At 35.4% G+C, this 16,961-nt stretch overlaps 1 protein-coding gene across 1 annotated transcript in view; it reads right to left on the bottom strand.

The window, feature by feature from the left end:
- Positions 1–6,328: 6,328 nt before the first annotated feature.
- Positions 6,329–16,961, bottom strand: part of LOC143248902 (translin-associated protein X-like) — a 40,762-nt gene continuing 30,129 nt past the window's right edge. Inside the window, 4 exon segments of the mRNA XM_076497836.1 lie at positions 6,329–6,623; positions 6,626–6,875; positions 7,161–7,273; positions 8,011–8,150. Of these exon segments, the coding sequence (XP_076353951.1) occupies positions 6,502–6,623; positions 6,626–6,875; positions 7,161–7,273; positions 8,011–8,150 (625 nt within the window). The 3' untranslated portion in view covers positions 6,329–6,501.

Here is a 16,961-nt window from a genome sequence, read left to right on the forward strand (position 1 = left end):
GCAAAGATCATAATTGAATCACCCTATTTCAAGAAAAAAAAACTGATCTGAGGCCGAATTCTACAAAAATATGATTTTTTTGAAAAATTGTTGCTGTTGTGGTATATTTAAGTGGATTTGGACTAATAATGGGATAGATTCACTTGACAGGAAGTTCTAGAAGACATTTATTACGTAGTAACACTGAATTTCTGATTAAGTAAATTTGTGAAATGAAAGACAGACTGGAAACAATGTAAAACATAGCAAACAATCTTTATTTATTCATAAACACCCTAACGTACTTGGGGCGCAGGACGATTACCTCTATTAGCATGAGTGTCTACAGGGCAAGGGAACACCTGTCACCTAGAAAATGAGAAACGTAATTATTTCTTTATTCATTCAGCATACATGTATGAATTGCAAGATTTTATTTGCTTTAGAGTTTCAAACTACTTGTTACAATAAGTTTTAAGTTCTAATAAAATTTGTCAGCAACTTTATCTTTGTTTGTTTTTGAATTTCGCGCAAAGCTACTCGAGGGCTATCTACGCTAGCCGTCCCTAATTTAGCAGTGTAAGACTAGAGAGAAGGCAGCTAGTCACACCACAACTTTATGTAAAACTCTAGAGGTACATATCCTGTAGCTAAATACTGAAAAACGTCATTACCACGGCGGCTTCTTGAATATTGAATAATGCATTTTACACTCAGGTCATCAGGGAGACAGACTGGCACGGTCTTGCGCCGACATCGCTGATCCCTGATACAGTGTTATCGTGGTCAACTTGTTGACACCTGCTAGTAATACCAGCAGCAGGTTATCAAAGAGACTGAAGCAGCCTTTACCCCCTCCCCCCTTCCTTCCACATGAAAGATTTCTGCGAATGTTACATCTTTCACTGATGAGACGGCAATATCACTATGTACTTATAACGATAAATATATTGGGTTCGATTCCCTGCGGTGGAAATAGCAGATAGCGAATTCTGGCTTTCTTCTAAAATGAATAATAATAAAAAATTTCAATTGATTAGGTAGGCATAAACTGAATTTTCCCTACTTCACATATAACGTTAGATTTATACAGGGCTACTAATGCTGGATATAAAAGAGAACATGACTTTAAGATACTTTCTTATTTACCACTTAAGTGCATTGCTGCCTACAATCTTGCACAGTGTGTAGCACCCCAGCCATTCTTGATGTGTAGAAGTCACATGTATGCTTTTAATAGAATGACAAGAAACAAAAGCAGCTAGTGGTATAAGTTTAACGACTTTCTTGACCACACTTTACCTGAAATGTGCATGTATAAATAAAAAAGTAATAAATTAAGGATAATAGTGCATCAAAATAGGTGTTGTGGGGTGGAAATGCATGGTATATTTACATTAACTGAATACCCATCATGTGACGATAAATGTTTATTTTTTTGAAAATTAAATATAAATCGATGTTTTTTGAAGAGGTTTTCTAAAAATTAATTGTATTGTAGCGGGCCCGACATGGCTAGGTGGGTTAAGGCGTTCGACTCGTAATCTGAGGGTCGCGGGTTCGAATTCCGCTCCCACCAAACATACTCGCCCTTTCAGCCGTGGGGGTGTTAAAAAGTGACGGTCAATTCCACTCTTCGTTGGTAAAAGAGTGGCCCAGGAGTTGGCGGTGGGTGATGATGACTAGCTGCCTTCCCTCTAGTCTTACACTGCTAAATTTGAGACGGCTAGCACAGATAGCCCTCGAGTAGCTTTGTGCGAAATTCAAAAACAAGCAAATAATAATTATTGCTTACGTTGGCTGCACTTCGCACTCGTTTTACCAGAAAACTCAAAATAACCCGCTAACGAAAGAACAACACTACAGAAACCATAAACGATGCAAGAAGGGCAGATCAAATAAGTTAGCTAAATCAGTAAACAGTTAGTTATTGATAATTAATAAGTCTATTTATCTGTGATCAATTACTTAGCCTATTTATTTACTATTAATCTACTTGCAACGAAATTTTACAAGTAAATTAGACACATATTAGTTTTGGAATTTCAACTGAAATGTTGTTCATGATAAATGAATATAGTTTGCAGTAAACAATATTGAAGAAGTAAATTACGTGGAATCAGCTTCACATTTTGTTTACCACATAATTCAACAGTACACGTTCATTGGTAGAACACGTTACTGATGTATTGAATTGCTTCTAAAAACCTGGGATACTTGTACAGAATTCTTCCAGTAACATATCAACTAAACTACTACAAATGGATGCGTCTCTAATATTCGATATCTTACCGGGGAAATTCTGTAGAAATACCAAATGTGGAATAAAATAATCTATGAACTGACAATGCCTAATTTTTAAATCCCTGATATGTGACAAGTTACATTTCTCTTTTAGTGGAATTGACACTTAATCTACGTACAAATTTTTAAACGTTTTATCATTAACCTAAGCCCCTCGCTAGTAAGCGGTAAGTCTAGGAATTTATGACGCAAAAATCAGGGGTTCGATTCCCCTCGGTGGGCTCAGCAGATAGCCCAATGTGGCTTTGCTATAAGAAAACACACATTAACCCGGTATGCAACGTTAATATTATTTAAATTCTCTTTCATACTGATATTGTGCAAAACACTTACCGTTTTTATTCGTTTATAATACGGGTCCCAACTTCACCTGAGAGATTGTCGATATTCTGTTTAGACTCGTTTATAAGACGAAGGAAGGAAAGCAGGTAACGAGAGAAAAGTGAAAAAAATGGAAATTAATAGAAACCTAATTCTGGGTTTCGTATACGATATTTCGATTTCAGATTAGAAGGAGAAAAATAGAAGAGATAGAAAAGTGAAAATAAATGAATAAATCCAAACTCGGTGTTCAAGCGTTTAATGGAATTTCATCAACTATTTTATTTACTGTATGATAAATATTCATATTTAAAACACATAACAAAAAACAATCTAACGCACAAAACTTATCACAACATATTTCAGTATCAAAGTACGTTTATGCTAACTTTTAAACCACATTTCTTCAAAGTATTAAAAGAGTTTACGCAAACTGCACTTTAATAGAACACAGCAAATCAGTATGCAAGTTATGAAATTCAAAAGCCTTCAAATTATTCGTTGTCGCTATCTTTCAGCTTAAATGATACATCATATGAGTTTCTCTTTCTCTTCTGTGACATGATAGTAACGGTAAATTTTTGCTGTTTATTGAATACCAGTAGGTGTTGACAACAAGGTACTTACCAACAGCAAGCTAGTACCGAGAAGCAGCCAAGTGTTCGGGAAGAAACCGACAAGATGCTAAAAGATGTGTCTTTATTGATTCTTCTTCGTTAGCACTGTGCTTACCGGTATGGCGTTATAGGGAAAAACGAAGTCCCGCGCGCCCTTCAACGAACGATGCGCTGACTCACAATCACAGATCTAATAATAACAAGATAGCTCACTTCCCTATTTTCACTGTCTGAAATATCTGCACAGTTCTGAGTGAACTAAATTTATTTTCTATGTCTGTAGACCTCGCCTATAAGAAGCCCCCCCCCCAATTTGAGCCCGAAATCTCGAGGAAAAATCCCCGTCTTATAAGCGAGTAAACACGGTATTATAGCATGTGTGTGACAACGATGTAGTTGCTGGCAATCAAAGTTAGAAGGCTTTAGGTTTTGTTTCTTGTACTTTATTTTGCTTTTCACAATAAGGGATGTAATACAAAACTACAGTCCACCCACTCTTGGGAGGAATTATTCCTAACCTGTACACCCAGTCCTTTAAATTTTCCTAGCAGTGAAAACAGAATGTTGTCATTTGAAAAAGTGTTCCCGACACTGTTTAATTGTTCTCTGATTAAAATCAGGAAACAGGTGACTAGTTAAACTGACAAAAAATGCTATCACAATAAAACCTATAATGTGTAAAATTACAGTTCTGTAACGTTTCTTAATGAAAACAAGTTACAAAACAGAAGTGAGTATAAACTAATACCACTTGTGTGTTACCATGGTTATAATGTTTAGGAAATGTATTGGTATTTATTTAAGTTTGAGGCTTACTTTTTCAAAAACTTTGTGAACATCTAAAAAGAGGGACATGCATAAGTATTCGTACGATGTATGAAAATGAATCTGTAAAATCAATGTTTTATTAGTTCAAATGATTTTCACATTCTTTCAAGCTGCTGCACTTATTATCAAGTCATAATTACTTACTGAAGTTAATCTAAGCTTTCAAGTTTGAATATAAACACTGAAATTTAATTATGTGTGATAATAATTATTATTATTTAATGTTTTACTCCTTTTATCTGTTTCGAGGAGGGCATTTGGTAACATGTTACAAGAGTCATTGATGGAGTGCGTGGAATGTTCCTTCACATACTCTGTAGTATGTTAGACTATTCCACAGTTCTTCTTTATCCATGTAAGTTTGTTTGTTTTTTAATTTTACGCATAGCTGCACGAGGGCTATCTGCGATAGACATCCCTAATTTAGCAGTGTAAGACTAGAGGGAAGGCAGCTAGTCATCACCACCACTGGCAACTCTTGGGCTATTCTTTTACCAATGAATAGTGGGATTGACCATCACATTATAATGCCCCTACAGCTGAAAGGGCAAGCATCTTTGGTGTGATGGGGATTCGAACCTGTGACCCTTGGATTACGAGTCAAGTGCCTTAAACATCTGGCCATCCATGTAAGTCCAAATTCCCAGGGTGATGCTCATATTTGAGCTTTAAGCATACCATGGCAGAAGTTATCTTCCAACTTCTTGATTTGTCTTAACCAAGTTGGTCACACACTTAGGATCATCATCCTGCTGAAACATTTCATTCCTCATGGAATGTCATAATGTATCAGGATCTATCTGTTCTTTTATAATCTCAGTGTGTTAACAATTTTTACCAAGTCTCTAATATTCCTGGAAAAGATGCCACCTCAAAGCTGCATAGATTCACCCCTGATGGTTTTTTGTAACTGTTGCACATTGTAGTGATACTGTCCTCAGTTCCTTTATTAAATGTACTACAGTTGATTATTGCTGACCAACTTTCAGTTGTGCTTGTTTGTCTCAGCATTTCAATTACAATTATCATTTCAGTCTTTTTGTTAGGTTTTTATGCAGCTACAGATTGTGACTGTAGCAAGATAAACAGTTCTTACTCTCATCAGGTCACTGATGGAAAGTGCGAGCTTTCTTCTAAGCCTGGGTTTGTCTTGCATATAGAATTCAATGATATATGCAGCTTTACATCAATGTAATACACGAAATAACCCTCACTGTCCAAAATAATAGCTACTACAAACTTGTTATGAGATACTTCCTTCCTGGTGGCCATGCTTTATCCAACATACATTCTCGAGAAGTGATACTGACAGCTTTATTTACATAGTCAGTAAGCTGGTATGATTCTATTTGACTGAAACCAGACAATAGATATTTTTTTATATTGTCAGCAACTGTATTGTCTGAGGGGTGATTGGCATGCTTTATAATTATTTTTACCTCATTTTGCATGTATTTTTCATATTCATTAGTAGGTACTGTATTTTTGAAACCCCCCGTGTCCTATACTCTGAAGGTAATTTTTTTTATAATTCTGCTACTTTTGAAGTATTCTAAAGAATAATAAAAGATTATGCTGATATTGAACAAATAAATAAATGATAGCTGTGAAAAATATCTTTTTCCCTGAAGATAGCCTTGAAAATAGGGGTTCATCTTAATCACCAAAAAATATGGAATGTATGTATAAACTGGGAATTTCTTGGCATTCTGGACAAAACATGCCCATCCCTGTACAAGTTATTTGAATAAAAATAACAAATTGTCACCTTCCATATTTGTTATTCTTAAAAACTAATGGTTCTTTCATTTTCTGAAACAAACACAGATTTTACAGATGACAAATTATGGAAATACAATGGAACATAAAGAATACTTTAGAATGCTTTATATCATCTTGTGAATAGAAATAAGAAGTATCCATTCAGAAACAATATTTTTGCCACTTTTTCTCTTGCAGCACTTTCAAAGTTAAAGTGCTTGAAGCACTCTCATACAGTTATAACTAAAAATATTTTCTCAATATTTTTTTATAGTTTACAGAAAGTGTGGGACTGTTTTACATATAAACAAGTTTCCTTCCAATCATTTTATGTAACAAAAACAAAATACATATTGAGCACTAACATCTTGTAAAGTCAGTGCAATTCACTTCATTTTATGAGAGCCATATTATACGTGTTCCTTCAATTGCACAAAGATTTATTGCAACTATTTTTAAAGAAGCAGTAAATAAAAGTAAATGAGTACACAGTGTAGATGTGGCCTTCATAACACATACAAGAGTTCAGTTTTCTTTATTACTTGTATTATACAGTGTGTATGTTGAAAATGGATTATGAATTTATCAAAATTAATCCAACTGAAAAAGCGTACGATATTAAACATTCACTAAAAGAAGCTTAAACAGTATAATTTACAACACCATTGACACACATATATATATTTATTGTTCAAACAGTTAAGTCACATTCAAGATTTTCTGATATCTCTTCATTGAACACATGAATCAACATATGCTTTGGTATCTCTGAGCCACGAACACGAATTGTGTAACATGCATTTTCCACCTTTTAAGGCTTTGTCTTAAAGTCTGAATTTTTCTGGAGAACTCTCTTCCTGGTGTATTACCAAATGATAGAAAAGCATCATAAATATTTTGAATGAAGTGACACAGTTGAAAGGGTTCTTCTAGGTTCCCTTGTCCGACACTGTTAATACATTTTCTCATTAACTCACCAGTCAAGTCAGCTATACCAAGCATATAATCCTGTGGAGGAAGAGGTACCTTCACTTGTTTGCTGAGTTGACTGTCTTCTTTACTACTCTGTAAACACAGTTAAATAGTATTTTAATGTTCATGTTGCAGTGATGTGTCGATTACTTAAACAGATTTATCAGTAAATTAAACAGTACTTTTGTCAGCAATATTTTCTAACAATTTGCTATTGATACTAGAGATTACAGCTTTAAAGTAAGCATTAATAATAATAGTAGAAATCTTTTCAACTTCATACAAAAGAGCATATTAATGAACTTGTTTTAATGTTATTTTTATTAAAAAATAAAGTATTATTTAATTTCAAATCTGATTTAACCTTATAAAACTTACAACATCATTTTCTTTGCAGAAAACAAGTTCAGCCTCGAGTTCCTCAAATCCAACTAACCTGTTGTCTTTCAAATAATAGTAGAAACTTACTGCTTCAACATATTCTTGAAGACCTTTTGGGAAAGTAATTAATGTCATTCCTACATATATCAAAGTTTCAAAAGAATTTAACACCATACCAACTGAATTAACCTTTAAATGTAGGTTTTAAGTTAACAAACTACTCTTATAAATATTTAGGTTTTTAACTTTTCCCATTGGTATGAAATCTTAACTTCAGAAAAGTTTAATTAAACAATAAATTGCTGAAAAATTTGAGCAGAATAGGAAATTCAAGAACTCTCTAGCCAAATCTTAAAGAATTTACTAAACATTCCTGAAAGTAAAACTTATTCAATGTCTGAAATATTCTAAATAACTAAAAATATTAAAAGTTAAATTTTAACTTGTTATTTTAAGAATTATTGTATCTTGACAACAATGACATTACGTAAACTCCTACTTTTCAAAACAAATTAATGATATATTTTATGAACCTCTATCAATAATTTAAATCACTGAAATAAAAAATTCATCTCAATTAAATCACCAGGCAAATCATTTTTAAATTAGAAATGTTACGAGAATTTAAAGACATTACATACTAGATCTAAAAAAGATATTTTATTTTTTCATTGTTCACTTTTTCTTTGCATTATTTGATGTTAGAATTATTAAACAGGTTACTTTGCTACTGCACATTTGACATAGGATAGTGAAAGTGTGCAAAGAATAGGTTACAAAATCACATTATAGTAACCTATATAGATAGTTAAAATAAAACAATAGATACAATTGTTACTTCTGGTACCTGGAGATATGGATCTTAAGAAGTAAAAGATATCTTCATCTTGTAATTGTTCCGCTATCTTTCGTAAATTGCTAGATTGGAGTTCCTTAATTCTAATGCTAGCTTCAGACAGCAGTTTTTCAGCAGTCTCTTCCTTACAGCTATTTGTACAAAGAAAAGAAAGAGATATCTATAGGACACAAAATTGTGTTAAGATTTGTTCTTTTAAGATTCTTAATGTAGTTAAATTAATATTTAAAATTATTAAGTGATTTTTCTTTGTTACAATACTCTTCTTTATATAGATAAATGTCTGTGCATAATTTTACATACAGAAACTACTTTTTCTATATGGAAAATATATTTTCATTAGTGCTGCCCTCTATATGCAAAAATGTTTTTTTGCATGACAAAAGCTTTGAACTCCTACTTATCCTATGATTAATGTGGTTCACAGCATCTTCTCATGTAAATCATCATGCAAAATCCCACCACCAATATGAGCTCAACACACCATCCTAATGCATGATTTCTATTTAATTCTACCAAACTGTCAATTCAAGATTAGGCATAAAGGAACACTGGTCTTAAGTGGAAAGGAAGAATGTGAAGTGTTAAATGAGGTTAATACTTACTGGAAATACATTTTTAGTGTAGGAAAATAATAACTTCTGAAACAGTATTTTCCCCCTCTCATAAATAAGGATAGAATTCCACATTAATGAGGTGGAGGGACTGGTGTAAGGGATATAGAGAAGAATACATCTAAGATGTCCAAAGAACACTCTTGAAATGTGACCCCAATTGGAAGAGTATCACATGTGGGAGACTAAACCATTTCTTTACCAAGTATACTCTTCACTCAGTGTGGAAATAGGTGTAACATAAACAGACAAAATGTAGGAGAAGTACATCAAAACAAAAAAACTGCATGGGTTCAAACCCAGAAAGTACCAGAAGCACAATCCTGGATAAGAATAAATGAAGGATCCTCACCGAATGACAGGAATGTGGGTAAAACTAAAAATAAATCTATCATATCCTCTTCTGCTTTACCCATGTAAGCTCATAGGTTAGTACAGTCCAGAACGGGCATATTAATGAAAGAAATATATTGCACAAAAAACATACTGATCTTGTGGAGCACCCAATCTTAAAATTTGCATTAATGGACATTTGTATACTTCAATACTGTTGAGATCAGCCACTGCACAAAGACAATTTTGGCAGGTTTTCCCATGCAACTTTTTCCAAGCTACCACATGCAACATTATTCTACACTAGATCCAAACCCACAAAGGAGTGACAGAAGTAACTTGTGCAACATTAACTCTGGATAGGACTGCACAAAAGTAGCAGTGTAGGTGTCAGCAAATTGACTGTATAACCACAGTTTACAGGATGACCCAATTCAGGACCTTTTGACATCAACCCTCAAAACACACCACACAGAAGTGGATGAAGAGAGTTATTAGGGGGGATACATACCACTGGAAAGAAAAATAAGATATAGAAAAGATGACTTACCAAATCACAGCTGCACTAATGTTTAGAGAATGGTAACAAACAGAAAGCAACACCCAGAGGAGTAAGAAACAGCCATTTAATGAAGGTAGAGTGATATGAATATATGAGGTATAGTTAACATGCCTGAATGAAGAATTTCTTCCAACAGACAATGGAGGTGAGATGCCAGGGAAAATGTGAGGTGTCTGATCTAATGAGACAACAACTGAAACAGACTGCAGTATGAAGGAGACAGAAAGAAATATGCCAGTCTAATAAGTTCATGAATCCAACCCGTAGAGGTAGAAGGAGAAAGGTCACATCCAGAGGAAAGTTTTCAGTGAGAAAGAAGAATGTCCAGCATGAATGCAGAGTCACCAGAAAACCTGAGGGTCAAGAAAGACCACTCTGTGGGACAAATCTGATTGGGTCAGGAAAAACAACTGGCCATAAAGTTGAAAGCTTATAGAACATGACCTACTATTAGAAGTATCTTTGCTATGTAAGCCCAATACAGTATTTCTAAGGTTCAATCACAAAGGAAACAAGTAGAGTGCCACCTTAGTGACTGATGTAAGTAACAACTATGGAATTGTCTTAGTAGATCATGATGAGTTGTTTCTTACAAAGAAAGAAAATAATCCAAAGCATGTTCACTCTGAGACAATTGACCAGAAACCACCTGCCACCCACACCCCCTAATCATGGAGAGAAACATCAGTGAACAGATGTATATATGTAAAAACTACACTGACAAACACCACACCAACATTATTTATAAAATACAATGTGATAACTGCCACGACTTCTATATTGGAGAAACAAGTAGAAAAATGGAAACCAGATTCAAAGAACATAAAAAGTCACCTTCACACATTTTCGAACACTGCAAGTCAAATAAACACAACATAACCATAGAAAACACTCAAATACTAAATAAAGAAACAAACATAAACAAATGCAAAATTAAAGAAGCCTTACTTATACAACAACTTAAACCCAAAATAAACCAATATAAAGGAACGCCTTTATACCTATATTAATATAATAAAATAAAATTATATATTCAAACATCTAACACCGCCCTCTACATTTTGACACTCAGTTACACAACCCCTTTCAAACGTGGTCAGCTTCCGGTCAGTTACCTCTTTCTTTGTGAACCTGACGATGACCGAAGAAGGTCGAAACGTTGTTCGCTCTTCTATGTAAAATATTTTCTCAACCCAAACGAGCCGTTTTTGCATATATACATCTGTTCACTGATGTTTCTCTCCATGATCACAAGACCATTGTTTTGTGCCTGGTTTTTGAATAAATTTGGTATTAACTGGAATGTCATATTTTGTTACTAGTTTTTGCCAAATGTTGGTTATTTGTCTGCTGATGTCAGGAATATATGGTATACAGCAGTATATGGTTTCGTGATTTTTTGATTCGCGAGATATATTTACTTTTGTTGGTTGATTTTGCTTTCTGTCTAGGTGTGTGCGTATAATGTTTTCTACGGTTTGTGGAGGAAACTTATTGATATTGATGAAGTATTGTTTTATTTTGTCTAATTCATCGTTAATTTTATCTGGTGAGCATAGTTTTATGGCTGTGTTTATTTGGTTTCTTAGTATGTTGAGTTTTTGTTTTGTTTCATGTGCTGAGTCCCAAGGAATGTATAGTCCAGTACAGGTGATTTTTTGGTGGATTTCTGTTTTGAATTGTGTGTCGGTTCTTGTAATTTTGAGGTTAAGAAATGATATTTGATTGCTTTCTTCCTGTTCACATCCCAACATTAACTTCACATGTGAAAATATCATTTCTTAACCTCAAGGTCGAAACGTTGTTCGCTCTTCTATGTAAAATATTTTCTCAACCCAAACGAGCCATTTTTGCATATATATTTCTCTACAAGTGGGTTTTCTCGACATCACTGAGTGAACAGATGCATATCGAGATGATGTGAGGGAAGTGGTACCTCTGTCACCATATTACCCTTGTTCATCCATCAAGGAAGAACATCTGTAAGGAAAGGTGGAAAGGTAACTTGGGAGTTCAAGGGATCACAAGAAACATTACACTGTTTGTACAATGTCCACTTAAAAGAACACATATGTGCCTGACCCAAGGGGAGAAAGGCTTTTATAAAAGCCCAAGTCTCCAAAACTGATACAACCTTGGATGCAGAATGGTCATAAAAACTGAATGCCCCAGATCAAACTCAGGTACATTTTGAAAAGCACATCCACATAGACAAGATATTAGTGTAGACATCAGGAAGGACTTTTCCAACCTGAAAATCCAACCAATTCTAGCTACTTCTGACAACAGCAAACAAGTGTTGAAAAGACTCTAGTTTGGAGTAAGTTAACAGGATCCAATCATCCATATATTGTGGAAGGGCAATCCTTGAGCATATATAATTTCAGCAAAGGCTTTAAGCACCTCATAAAAGATTTATGGAGCTAAGGCAGACCTAAAAGACAAGGTACAAAATTGATATATAACCCTGTAGTGAGCAAACCGAAGGTAGCATCAGGACCAACGAGAATAGCAATATGGAGATAAGCATTCAAGGCATCTATCTCGGTTATCCACAGACCTAGAAAAAAAAAAAAAAGTTCACTGAAGTGTTCACTGCTGCTCATGGTAGTAAAAACAGCATAACAGTAAAATGTTGGCTATTGTGACTTGAGTGTCACAAAAGCCACACACTGATGTACAAGATCCAGATAAAAGACGATGAGTTGGAAATGTGATCAATGCATAGAATAGCCAGGAAAACGTCATTTTTCTGATCCTGGTGGAAACAAGATAGCCAACAAGCAAGACAAGGCTTGATCTGAAAAGCTTATCATGTTGCTCACAAGTCTTCAAGAGAGGACCCTAGCCTATATATGAAATAGGCATGGCCATGACAGCACCAGAGCAGATGGACTTAACTGCAGTACCAGCAAGCTAGTTCCTATAAATATCAACATGTCTAAGTCTTCAGAAAACCTAAATATTAACAGAAGATGAATAAGAATGTGCCAGTTGTTGTTGAATATCAATGAAACAAAGTGAGTACTAATGAGAAGCAACTGTAGGGTCAGTAGAGAGCTAAGAAAGTTGGTGTAAATAGTACAATAAGTGTGCTACATAGCTACTACATGATCCAGAGCAAGAAAAATGGCATACAACTTAGCACTAAACACAGAAACTGTAGAAGGGATTCTGTGAGCAACCACCAAGCCTCAACTAACCATTACAGAACCCACAGAGTTACCTCATTTTGAACCATCCAGGAATAGAAGGATGGTTCAAAAGATGTTCAGCAAGGAGAAGACCCAATTCAACCAGTCATGCTTAGATATGAAGGCCAAAAGAAGGAATTGCAGGCCACCTATTCTGAAAGAGAATGGCCTTTTGAGAAGGTTCATGGGACTCTGTGTACAAACTCTTGACAGTAGAAGTGCAGAAAACTCCTGTGCAGAAATGAAGCTCCAGATGATGAATGGGATCCAGCATCTTCAAGGCCAAGGTCCTGGCAGAACTATAAACGAGAGACCCATAGTCCAGATTGGTTGGAATGAGAGCATGATAGATCTTGAACAAAGAACATAAGAGATGGAAGAGAGGAAATGGAGGATATTCAGTGTCTTTGTACACTTGAGATGTAGCTGCTTTGTGTGGCAAATTGAAGTAAGCTTACAGTCAAAGATAATCCCCAAGAACTTTGCCTCAAGAAGAACATCACCACCAAGATAGAGCTCAAGATTCTCTGAGAGTTGATGGCCAAAAAGATGGTGGAAAAAATAAAAGAACTTAAAGGATGAGAAAAATCTCTCATCAAGAATATCAGCAACTTCCTGGCTCTTGGAGAGCAATATGGAAAGGGGATGGGAAGAATACCTCCTATTGATCTTCCAAATCTTGTCCCATGTCACTTTTGAATTGGTTGTATAAGAGATACTAGTTGTAACTTAATCCAAGTTACTTTTGGTTTTGACATCTAATCTGCCAAGCAGAGGCACAGGCCCACTGAAATGCAATGCAAGTTGAAAGAGTGGGATACCAGCAAAGGGTATCTCAGGCTTGTTTTTGAGCCTTCCATGCCTCCTGGCAGGCAGGACTCCACCATGGATGAAGATGCAATGGAAAATGTGTTGAGATGTTAAGAACAGAGTGAGCAGCTGCCTGTATGATACAGTTCAGTTAGTCACTGCTGTCATGCGATCATATACTAATGGAAGACAGGCGACAGCAAGATCAAGTTCTAAGAGAGCAGTAAAAGAAGGCTAGTTGGCTTGGTCCAAATTCCAGAGAAGCACGCAGGTCAGGTGACACTGACAACAGGCAATCTCCCTCAAAACAATAGGAAAATAATCACTTCCACGAGGGTCACTGTGATCTCTCCATGAAAAGCAAGAGAAAAGTGAAAAAAAGAAAACAGACAGATCAATGGTAGTAAAAGATTGATTAGGTGCATGAAAAATAAGTATAAGAACCAGTAACCAGTTGTTATTTGAGAGCAAATTCTCTATGGAACAATCCCTCCCATCAATATCAGCACCATCCCAGAAAAGATTGTGTTCATTAATTTCTCCCAGGATTAAAAAGGAAGATGGCAACTGTTCAACAAGAGCATCAAGGTCAGATTGATCATAAGTCTCTCCAGGAGAGGAGTAGAAAAAACAAAGAGTGATGTTACAACCCAAGGAAATACTGATGGCTACCATCTCAAAGGGTGCATGTAGTGACACAGACAAGGTGGGTACACACTGGTCAATTAACAGCACCACCACCCCATGCACTTATCCATCACATTACCTGTAATTCTTGTATAGAGAAAACTAAAACTAGTAGAAGTTGACTTTATTGGTGGGTTTCAGGAATGTTTCCTGTGAGGAATCAGTCAAAGCCTTCATTACATGCAGATCAGAATGGAAATCACAACAGTTTCATTGTATAACAGTGGCCATTTTTACTTAGGTCGAGGAGAACTGGATGTAAAACCCTTATGTTTACAACCACATTATTTTTCTTTACTACAAGGATCTTGCCCTGGGTCAAGAGGGCAGGTCTCTGTGGGTAGCTGTAGATCACAGTGACTGAGGGTATGAATGAATAACTTCAGCACTGAGTCCACTTTCTTCAGCCACGACAGTCACTAGAAGGAATGGCAAGGACAGAGACGGGAGTAGACACTGACTTCTCAACTTGATTATTCACCGATATCAAAAAGACTCTTCACATGATGTAAAAAAGATCCTGATGAAGATACAGAAAGTGCTGTCTGCACACCCACTTCAGCAGAGGAATGTAGTGCAGCAGCATAAGTCTGAGAAATAGCAGGGAACAATGACTTTCAAGCCTCCAGATAAGAAATGTTATTAACACTTTTTAAGTTTTGTACCTCTTTCTCCTCCACTCACTAAGAGCAAGAACATAAGTAAGAAGGATGGGAACCATTACAGTTGATGCAGTGAGGGCCCAGTTGACACTCACAGACATTGTGGTCTTTGCTACCACAACAAGATACCTTTGATTGACTGAACCACTGATGCTGGAAATATCAGAGAAGGTTGGGAACATACGATCACACCTTACAGTTCAGCTAACCTAACTTGACAGTGGCTGGGGGATGTGGTGATATAAACTTAAAAATAAAAACCCTGGCAGGCAGCATAATTCCTTCTTCATGAGTGGAGACATACGTCACACTGCAGAGTGACGTATTCACTCTCAACAATAATTCTTCATGAGAAATTAAAAGTAGCAAGGGGAGTTACTTCAGTGGGCATATCCCCAATGGCCTTCAAATTCAAGAGTTCACTGTGTTTAAAAGTGCTTGTTTCCACCAAGATGTCCCTAAACTTAGCTTCCTGACTGACTTGGAGAGCTAGCAAGCCCTTCTAATTCCTTCTGAATAAAAAATGGACACATTTGCCCCAAAGGATTGTCTGATAGAGAATGTAGTATGATAAAATTAAGTAGAGATGCAGAATGCTGTTCAGTCTCAAAACATGGTCATTTACCAATTGGATGAATGTTCAGGTCCTGGAGGAGGTAAAGTGAAAAAACAGAACCTTCTCTGAGAGGGTCCCTCAACACATACAGACACCCATACTAAAATAAAAGATGGGATAACATAATGAATATTATTAGTATCAATTCTAAGCTTCTATAAGGCTTTTAAAATTATATAAGTTATTAAGTCAACTCATTCTACTAACAATGCTCATAAAACAAAACTCCAATCATGCACAACAAGACATAATTCAGAAAACGCTTGTTACTGGTAGAAAATCTTGTAATAAGTGAAACTTTTCTAGCAGATTTAGTGGGGTTATGGTTGTTTAGACTACTCTAAGTTGATACTCTGAGATTATCAGATAATATACAGTCAGTGTCAAGAAAGATTTTAGTTTTATATGCAAATGGCATAATCATGATCTTATTAAATCTATTATAAGTTTATCAGATATGTTGTATTTCCCCAGTAATAAGTCTGCTTTCAGTTAAATTTTACATTTTTCAGAAAGCATTTGACAAAATGTCACATAAAAGGCTTGTTAGAAAAAATATTTCTGAAGAAGTGGAGAGAAGGGTTGATTCATTGGATAGAAGAAGACACTATAAACCAAGTTTAGTCAAACTAGTTTCATGTCACAAATGGGGTACGGCAAGGCCTTGTGCACAGGTCTTTTTTTTTCTTCTTTTAGATCAATAACATCAATGTAGAAATGATTGATAAATTATTTAGATTTGCTAAAAGCAATAACATTTTGAGTGTTGCTGGCTGTGAGGAGGATATTGCTGTTTCACAAAAGGATTTGGATTACTTGGTGAGTTGGACAAATAAATTTCCATGCATCAAAAGTTGCAGATTGACCAATGTTATGGACCTTCATAGCATCAGTGAAAGTTCTATGTCCTAGAGATATTTTCTCTTAGACACAACATCTTTCCCATACAACCTTCTCTGCTCATAAATTTTCCTTCTTAGTCATAAGCAAGATTGCTGAATTTGGTAATTTATTTTACCAAATTTGGTAAATATGGTTCCATTTGGTAAATTTTGATAATTTATCTGTTGCATGGCCAATAAAAGATTTTCAAATTTATTGCCTCGCTACGTGAAATTTGACCTTGTGATAATGCTTTATAAGGGAGAGTTTTATGTCTAAATGTTTGAATGTGCTTTATAAGGGCTCATTGTTCAGGTGCAAGATAATTTCAGACAATGATGATCCATCAATGGCTCTTTTAGTCTTGTTTTTATACACTGTAGCTATTGTTATGATTTTGTGAGTTGTGATTCGTAAATGTCAGTATTCGTTTACAGTGTAATGCACTGTTTAATTTTAAATTTGTATTTTGCTTATTTTTTATAATTTTATTTAATTTACATTTAACCTAACCCACAGATCACAATGGCTGAGAAAATTAGCAATAAGTGATTTAGTAGAAAGTCCATGCAAAAAAGTAAG

Source organism: Tachypleus tridentatus, chromosome 4, assembly GCF_004210375.1.
Source record: "Tachypleus tridentatus isolate NWPU-2018 chromosome 4, ASM421037v1, whole genome shotgun sequence".
NCBI lineage: Eukaryota > Metazoa > Arthropoda > Merostomata > Xiphosura > Limulidae > Tachypleus > Tachypleus tridentatus.